General features: G+C 42.5%; 1 protein-coding gene across 1 annotated transcript in view; it reads right to left on the minus strand.

Annotated features, from left to right (window-relative positions):
• The window catches only part of dchs2 (dachsous cadherin-related 2), a gene marked incomplete at its 5' end in the record, with an annotated part of 28,665 nt that extends 19,119 nt beyond the window's left edge, over positions 1-9,546 (minus strand). The window contains 4 exons of the mRNA XM_079159927.1: positions 2,094-2,330; positions 3,942-4,173; positions 4,347-4,538; positions 7,801-9,546. Of these exons, the coding sequence (XP_079016053.1) occupies positions 2,094-2,330; positions 3,942-4,173; positions 4,347-4,538; positions 7,801-9,546 (2,407 nt within the window). The remainder of the gene's footprint in view (positions 1-2,093; positions 2,331-3,941; positions 4,174-4,346; positions 4,539-7,800) is intronic.
• Between the last annotated feature and the right edge of the window lie 219 nt (positions 9,547-9,765).

A 9,765-nucleotide genomic window follows, 5' to 3' on the forward strand; every position in this document is an offset into this window, starting at 1 on the left:
TGAGTACATTCATTTGTAGTCCAATGTAGTAAAATATGACCATAAGAACACCAACAGGAACACACAGTAAGCAGCATTAAGTAATTACAGTACAGCTCAGAAGATCTCTTTAATCCCCTCCAAGTGTTTGGTGCTCTTCAACAGTAACTAACAAAACACTGAAACACGCAGAGAGCTTAAGGGCACCCGATCCTGTCGAACAGGCCCAATTCTGTTGTTTCCGTTAATCTGTTAATTGATGAGACAACCTTAAATGACTGTCTAGTGGAGTGGAGCGATTTAGCTGCTGGGGGGACTAAGTGGAGTTAGTGACACGTAACTAATGGACAATAAAAGGATAATCCCGGAGTATCTAGTTTATGTTAGATCAAATATGCAGAATGCAAGCATCTTTATCTCCTCTAGTCTAGCCTATTTGTATTTACAATATGTAAAACTCACTTTTACCTTCAAACACATCAAATAAACGCTCGTTAAACAAATGCTATTATGATAAATATATTTATAATAACAATAAATCCTACACAGTCCAGGTGTATATTTAAGTTTATGACCATCTTTGAACTCTAAGAATAACGATACAAAATATAGTGTACAATTGTCTTTGACCCTTTATCATCTGTGCATGTGGCTTAAGGAGGATTAATGATTAAACCTCCTCTTTACTGCTGGCCTCTTCATGTCTGGAAGGAGATTTAAACAATGACAATGATCGCTCAATTGTGTTTGTCACAATCATCTGTCATCTGACAAATCCTGCTTTAATACTGCATTCCTGCAACGTCCTGTTTGACAAATATGGCTTTTAAATCAGTTCGTTAACCTTATTTTATTATTTTTGTTTAAACTGGACTGGGTAAACTCGAAAAAAAGAAGAAATAATAATGAAAGTACATTTGTTTAACCTCTTCATTTAAATTAATAATTAATCTCTTTTTCCAAATGATGTGACCTGTATTTCTTTGGACTGTGAGAGGAAACTGGTGCACAGACACACAAGGAGAGGTGACAGCGATTACATCTGTCTCCAGGTCATTTCAGGATATTTACAAGAAATGGAACAACAACAAAAAAAACTATTTAAATTAATAATATCCAAGTGCTTCTTAACTAGAAGAGGGAGATGTTCATCCACCAATACTCCTTTTAAGGTTGAATTGTATTGATCTAGAGCAGGGGTGTCAAACATACGGCCCGCGGGCCGGATCCGGCCCGCCACGTCATTTTATGTGGCCCGCGAATCTACCAGCAAAAAAAAAAAAAAATGGAAATCGCGCACGGCGGAGCTCCTCCCCGATCCGCGCGCACACACCTCCACCAGCGTATGTGGCAGCACCGGCCCCCCCCCCCCCCCCCCCCCCCGCCGACAACCGGCCCTTTGGGGGCAACCATGATGCCGATGCGGCCCCAGAGCAACAATGACTTTGACACCCCTGATCTAGAGGGTCTATAAAATGGGAGATGCATGCTGGTGTTCTACAAACAAGAAGAAGTTGTCCCGCTGATTTGGGCCAGCTGCTTCTCAACACAGTCAGCAGGTGGAGCTGCAGCTCATGGAGGCAAATAAGGCCCTTAAAAACAGCACTGGAATGCTTTAATTTGCATCAAACCTCAAAACACAGACATGATAAACATAACTTCAAATTCAGTGTTATTTCAGGACAAATAAACATCCATAAATCCACGTTAAAAAGCATATAAAAAAAGACTCTAACTCCAGAACTTGTTTTCTTCAGTATCAAAGTAATCCAGTGACGAGTTGTCTGTACATCAATGGGTACACTGCAAACACAAACCACTAACAGCTAACTAGGCATACTTTTGCCTAATTAGCATACTTTTATTTCAGAAACTCGATTCTGTGAGAGTCAGAGTTTGAAATCTCCTACACAGCTACAGAGCAAGTAACAAAGAAGCAGTATTTTAATACAAATTATCACTCCTGGTTGACACTTGATCGGTTAAATTGAGTGCAGATACAACACAGTTTAGTAATTGTGACTACCTGCAGACGATGCCGAATTTTAGTCATTTCACACGTCCAGCTGCTCTCAGACCAGAAAACGCGGTTGTGGAAACACGTATGCACTCACCTGCTGGGTTTATGGCCTCCACTGTCCCCACAGGAGTCCCTGGCGGTGCGTCCTCGGGCACCGTAAAGGTGTAGCGAGACCTCTTGAACACAGCTGGAGCCTGAGCGCTGCGTAAAACATTGATGGTGATCTCTGCGGGCCTGACAGAGGTCCAGCCCTCCCCGTCCTGTGCGGTTATTGAGAGCTTCACACTGGCGGCACCCAGGTGGGTCAGAGTGGAGGTCAGCAGGAGCATTCCTACAGGGACAGAAAAAGGTTACATTTATTAGTCAGCTCAGACAGGGGATACAATGATTTCAAGTTTCTTTTTAGTTTTTTTATTTCAACAACACCACTGAATTGAATTTAACTTTTTCTGCTTTATTTTCCCTTTATTTAACCAGGTACAAGTTTCATTAAAATTAGTGCCAAGATTAGTTGATCTGCAAAATAACGGTTTCAATCATTTGATCATCAAAGTCATTTTTCAAGCAAAAATGACTTTGATGATTTTCTTGGTTCAGCTTCTCAAATGTAATCTACAGATTTCAAATATTTGTTCTTCTTTTTGGAAAAAGAATTTTAATGCATCAACTGACTGTTGGTTGTATCTTTCACTGAAAAATAAAACGTCCTTATATAAAATAGGTAGCACATAAACAGTTGTGAAAAAAATACAATTTAGACAAAAACAGGGTAAAGAAAAGGTTCAGATAGTCTAGTTAAGATACATCTACATGTATTTGAATGTCAAAAAACAGCCACGTAAATTAAAAACAATGACCACGAGAGATATTTTACTAATTCTTTAAAATAGACTTTGCAACATGCTGCACTGGAAATAACATTACTCAATACTTTGTTTACCGCGTTAACAGACAGACATGATGACAGATGGGTCGGGAACGTGACTCATTTTTGACACCTAAATCCACCTTTCAATCCCGTCACTACTTCAGAGAACCAACACTTCTGCTCAGACAGTATCCACTTTGGAAAAGCATTCAGGTGCAGGTAGAACTACTTAAAAATACACTTTTTTGAAAATGGTTGTCTTTTTCTACTTGTTTAAAATGCTTTATTCAGTATTACAGCGTGGCTGTGCGCAAATCTTCCGTTACTCTCGGCCACATGGGGATATAAAGCTTTGAGCCTTCTGCGTCACCCCCTGCTGTGTAGTGACACTGGCGATCACGGGGACTTACACAATGTAAGTAGCTGTTGATCCCTGAATGCTGGGACTGCCAGTCACACAAGTTACTTAAGGACTCGTGAGTGGCTCTTTGTGACAAGTCAAGTTCAATAAATCTTTGTGACAAGTCAAATTAGAATAAAAACTGTGTAACCATCCACCTGAAAACCAGAGTTCCTTGGTAGCCGAGTGGTTAACGCTCACGCCATATAACCGCATCGTCTTGGGTTCAAATCAGGTCTTGAGGGCTTTTTTGCATGTCATACCTCTCTCTCTCTGTTTTTTTGCGGGAGGAGGAAAGGGGGGGGGGGGGGGGGGGGGGGGTATTCACCTTTATTTGACAGTGTTGTGTAATTGTTGTGTTATTATGTTGGGCAGAGTTTTGATTTGATTATGAAAGGCTCATTGACTGGTGAAATGTCAAAGGTTCGGTAGCCCAGAGGGGAAAAACACAACATTGCACTAAACTTAATGACATTACTTAAAACACAGCATTTTAGAAAACATTTAAAAATCGGGAAAAAAAAACCCGTTGGCCCAGGTAGTCAACGACAAACAAGAGTTATTGTCTCTACCTTTGCGGTTTTGTGATTTTTTAAAAGTTTTGTTAATGTCTTGCGTCCAGTGTTGTTGTGTTTTGCCCCCCCAAACCACCAGACTTGGGACAGACAGCTTACCTGTTTGTTTATCCAGTGTGAACAAACTGGACATGTCCCCAGGAAGGACATCGTAGGTGACCTGTCCAAAGCTGCCAGAATCTCGGTCGGTGGCGATAACGTTGAGGATTTCTGTGCCGGGCTGTGTGTGGCTGCTGATGCTCATGGTGTACTCATCAGGGTTAAACACCGGAGCGTTGTCATTCAGGTCTTCCACCTCTATGTGCACGTAGGTTTGAGCGCTCAGGCCACCCTGACATTCGAAAAGTGAGGAAAGAAGAGAGTTTTGTTTGAGAAACGTAATGCAAAGCTGCAGTTTGCGAGTAAAATGCAACCTCGCTGTCTTGTCACCATCACAGTGCAGGATGACGCTTCAAGTAAGAACAGTACGTCAAAACTAATTGCTCCTAAATTAAGTCCACTCACTGGATCTTCGGCTTTGATCAGAATGTCGTGGACCGTCTGCCCGGAGTCTCGGTCGATATCCTGAGAGACACACAGCTCTCCAGTCCGTGGGTGGATTTGGAAGAGAGGGTGTTTGTCCTGCATGTCAAAGCCGTCAGACAAAGAGTAGAGCAGTGCGCCAAACTCGGGGCCGTCTGCATCTGTGGCGACGACCTAAAAAGTGGTAAAACACCGTTATTAACATCTGAGGAGCATTAAAGAAAAAATACAAGTATCAGGAGGAGGGAATCCTATGTCATCCGAAATAGATTTCACTCAAACATCCTGTTACTGCATTCAATGTCTACATGCATTGCCCATGTTAAATAAATAAGGATTTTGGAGTTGTGTGACTTGTCCATGTAAAATGACGGCCAATGCCTAAACTTGTAAAGCCTTATTTGAGGGTGTTATTTACTGTGAGCATCTGCTGTGTATACTATACAAACATATAAACCTGCTGTTTTAAAGCTGTTTTGCGTGTTAAACGTGGATAATATTTCACGTAGTTTTGTCTTCAAACAATAAAGTTTATGTCTGCTAAAGCAGCAGTGGTCCACCCCATTAATATTCACGTATACATGCATACTATATCAAGGAAACAGACAATATTTTAGTTGATTTTGTTGTGGTTTCTTTTAAATGGCAGGTCGATTACCAATACCGATATAACACAAGACTTAAAAATATTAACTTAATGTTCCTACAGTCAATATAAAAATATAGTATCAATAATCTCAAGACAAAAATGCCTTAAAACCACAAAAACTGTGACTTATATTATAATAATCTATAGATTTTATATTATTTCATATTTTATAGTAGTAAGTCTTTTATGATAACATTCTTAACCCAACAGGGCCGCTTACTAGCTTTTTCCAGAGCTTTTGACTGTGTCAATATATATTTCAATATCTTCCCCAGTTTTTCATTTACATTGTTAAATTAAAACAGACAATGTTGTTCAGTCATTGCACATCTGTTATCAACAGAAGAGCCGTACTGAAGTCAGCGTCATCTGTCAATGTTAAGGTTTAACCTCCGTCGTAATCGTGAATCATAATACTCGTCTTGTTCTGCCAGAGAAGGTCAACATAATAAAAGCATAAAAAAATCCTCACAATCAAAGGGTGAAGAGTATCACTGAGATGAAAAACAAGAGGCGGCTAAACTGCAGAGCAAAGACACGCCTCAGATCGGACAGAAATCCTTTCATGTCTCACCGTGCCCCCTGACAAGAGACCGGATAGAGCGCTCACTTTCCAGCCATAAAGATCATATCATCTCAGAGTTTATGAACTCTTACAGACACGGGTCAAGGTCTGACTAACAAACTGACTTTGAACCAACTTTATATCGGTTTAGGACTGCCAAGAAAACTATTCTACATGATTGTACATTTATTATCTTTGCATTTTAGACTGTTGGTAAAAAAAAAATCACCTTTATCTTTGGGAAATTGCAACAGGAATCTGTCACTATTTTTTGGCATTTTATATACTAAATGGTTAATCTGAAACTAAATCTTAATTGATTATGAAAGCTAGTCTAGTTGCTTTCATTCTCACCTCTCACGTTTATCTCACTTCTCTGCCATGATGAAGAGTCTGAGCTCTTTCATACACCAGCTGGAGATCCACTGTTGGCTATTTGTTGCACAGTAAGGGTGAGTATGCTTAGTCTGAGTTCTTCACATTTAAAGCGGAACTAAAAGTAAAGGGATTAAGTGCGTATGCAAAACAACACACACTCTTAAACTCAGGCTTATAAGTGTCCTTTTTCAGTCTACAGGGGATAAAGATTTAACTTTTTTTGCAATTGCCAAAACACACAAACTGGTAATTGTTGAACAATTACTGAAACAAATAACTCATGTTGCCTATTTATTGACCAGGTATGCTAAACCATTAGCACATGTTCTGCTTTAAGTTTAAAATTCTAAAAACACACTTTTTGCAAATAACTCCACACTCTTATCTCCATTACACACTAAAAGCTTTTGAGACACCACACTCCATTAACAAACACCTGCACCCAGAATGCACCTGTGAAAACACCTGTTATCAATTAGATCACTTACAAATCGGAGCTTGTGACTAAGTTCATGGCATCTTCAGTTAAAGTAGTTGTGTCTGATGCTGTTATGAGTATATGAGTATTGAGAATAAACATTTACAGCAAATAAAAATGGCAAATACTCTAGATAAGTGTTTTACTCTTAGCACATCTTTTTTTCTAGCAAGTGATGCAAGATATTTTTCATATTTCGTGAAAATGTTTTTGGTTTTCGTGTGTAGTTTCGACAAAGAGGCCCCTAGTTTCAGAATTTGTTTTTCAGCAATTGCTAAAATATTGATATGCTGTATATATAGTCAATATTCAGTCTGTTTGTTATGTTTACAGAAAAGGCATCGGTAAGTGTATCTTTTGTAATGGGCTTCAGCTTGTGCCAGGCTGCATGAGTGGTACCAGGCATCGCAACTGTCATTAAAGTCACAGTGCCGAACTGGAAAGGGTGCGTTTGTTGTGTTCTGTGTGTTTAGGACGAACACTGGTGTCTTTGTGTCGTCAGACTGAAGGCGTACTTTTGTCTGTAGTGTAGAAGAGAGACAGCGAGAATAAGATGTTGAATGATCACACGGGAGACTTTTTTAAATTGCTCTGGTTTGCACTCTAATCCTGAACTTTTTGTAAAACCAAACTAGTCGGTTCTCTAGACAAACTAAAATAATTCAAAGGGTCAGTTCACTTAAATTCCCAAATACATTTTCACAGTTTTAATCAGGTTGCATTTAGGGCTGCTAATTTTAGATACATTTTCTGTCGATTGACTAATTGTTTCAGTTAGTCTCTGGGTTTTTGAGCAATTTCTGCCTCCACCCCAATAGCATTGAAGTGAATGACATTTTATTGTGCTCACAGCACAGAAAAATGACATTTAAAAATCTCAAAAGCATAATCTCTTCCCAGGAACATTGTCATAGTTATTCTGAATAATCCAAAGCGAACTAGTCGCTATAAAAACTGCTAAGAGTATGTTCTGTGGATTCTAAAGCGTAAGCAGGACAGAGTTTCTGTAAAGACACATCGTTGCTGAACATTTGAAGTATAATTTTTAGAGCTTCGACCACCCAAAGTTAAATTATGATCACTTAAATCTTATTGGGTGTGGGGCATCGGGGCGGCCTAAGAGTTTCAGACTCTGACCATGTAATTCTAGTGTCCCAGGTGCCTTTGTTGCATGCCATTGTCATTCCTCTCCCTACATCTTCATTTCCTGTCACCTTTTGACTACACCCTTTTTAATAAAGGCTTAAAAATGAGCCCAAAAAAAACTTGAAAAGTGTACTGGTGTGAAGGCACTACTACTATTCACAATGTGGTAAGTGAGACATTTTTTTTGTGCACTTTCTTCACTTGTCATTCTCCAACATACTTGTAAAAAGCAGCTCCCAACGTCACTGTGCTCTGGTATGGACACGTTGTACAGCTGCTGCTGGAACACAGGCTCGTTGTCGTTGACGTCCTCCACCAGCACAGTGACTGTAGCCGTGGATGACAGAGCCGGTTCCCCTCCATCAGCCGCCACCACCAGGAACCAAACCTCCGTCTGCGTCTCTCTGTCCAGAGCTGCAGCTGTTGTGACCAGGCCCGACTCCGGGTCGATGCTGATCAGGCTGTCCCGGTTGGACTTGGGGATCGAGTACCTGACATCCGAGTTGACGCCCTCGTCAGCATCTCGGGCCCGCATCTGGATGAGGGAGCTCCCCTGAGGGGCGTCCTCGGAAACACTGATGATGTACACATCCTTCTCAAACGCTGGGTGGCAATCATTGGTGTCAGTCACCCTCAGGAGGAACACCATCTCACTGCTCAGAGGTGGGCTCCCAAAATCTGATGCCAGCACCTTCAACTCATACAGGTCCTGTTCTTCCCTGTCTAGCTCTGCATTGACACACAAAGCATAGAGAAAATCATCCGTTTGCGTCAGCGTGAACTTCCCTTCATCGTCCTCAAGCGTGACGGTGACCCTCTCCTCCTTAAAATCGGGGTCCGACACTGAGATCCGGGCAACGTAGTCCCCGATCGCCGAAGCCTCCGACACCACTGCGTCTCCCGTCTCGCTGAGAAACAGCACACTGATGGTGGGGCTGTTATCGTTGATGTTAAGCACCTTCACTCCCATAAACGTGCTGCTGTACTCAGCCTGGGCCCCGTTGTCTCTGGCGCTGATGATCAGCTCGTGAAAAGCCTGAGTCTCATAATCAAGCGGCTTGTTGAGATACACCACCCCACTGGTTTCGTTGATGGAGAAGACCTCGTTCGGGTCACTCTGCCGCCTGTTGATCTCATAGGTGATTCTGCCGTTGTCGCCCAGGTCGAGGTCGGTGGCGTGGACCTGACACACAGCAGACGTCACTGGAGCGTTCTCGGGCAGCGAGGCGTGATATTCGGTCTGGTCGAACACGGGAGGATTGTCGTTCTCATCCAGGACGTGGATGTTCACCTGAAGAGTCCCCGTCCTGGCCGGGACGCCACCATCAAAGGCCTCAATGGCGAGGGAGTAGAAGTCCTGTGTTTCTCTGTCTAGTCTGCTTGTGAGGATGAGATCCAGGCTCGGGTGGTCCTCAGATCCACTGCGATACTCCAGGTGGAATAGCTCCCCCATCTCACTCTCTGTGATCCTGTATCCCTGGGTACCGAACTCACCCTCATCTTCATCTTTAGCACCCTCAAGCTGAAATCGACTCCCCGGGGGGCTCAGTTCTGAGATTTTCAAGTCAACCTCCTCCGAGGGAAACACAGGAGAATGGTCGTTCACATCTTTCACCTCTAGTTTCACTCTTATCATCTCCCCTGTAAGAGTGGCTGCCACAAACTCGTATTTATCTCTGCTCTCTCTGTCCAGAATCACAGCCGTGGAGATGATCCCCGTGTCTGCGTCTATTTCCAAGTCTCTGAACACGTAAGAGTCTCTGCTCTCTGAGATGAAGAATCCAGTGCTTGGCCTGCTTAACCCCGCTCCCAGATCTCCAACGATGGTTTTAGCGGGCAGGCCCTCTTTAACAGACAGCGTCAGGTTGAACACCTGTCCGAGCGACCGCGCGCAAAGCAGCGACAGCGCGAGCGTCCGAAGGAACCACGTCGCAGCACTTTCGCGACCCATTGCTCCTTTCCGCATGGCTTTAACCTCTTAGTTTGTGAGTAGAAGTTAGGCTACATTATTACCGTGTTAAAGTCACGCTTCTCAATCACATTTCAGAACACTTCTCCAAACGACAACAGGTAAACGCACCGTCCATTTTTGCGCGCGGGGAAACAGCCAGCAGTCATTTTCCATCACTATATTTCAGCAGCTTAATTGCGTGGTTTTGGAGGCTAGATATCCACGCATCTAGCA

This window comes from Pholis gunnellus (genome assembly GCF_910591455.1).
Source record: "Pholis gunnellus genome assembly, chromosome: 5".
NCBI lineage: Eukaryota > Metazoa > Chordata > Actinopteri > Perciformes > Pholidae > Pholis > Pholis gunnellus.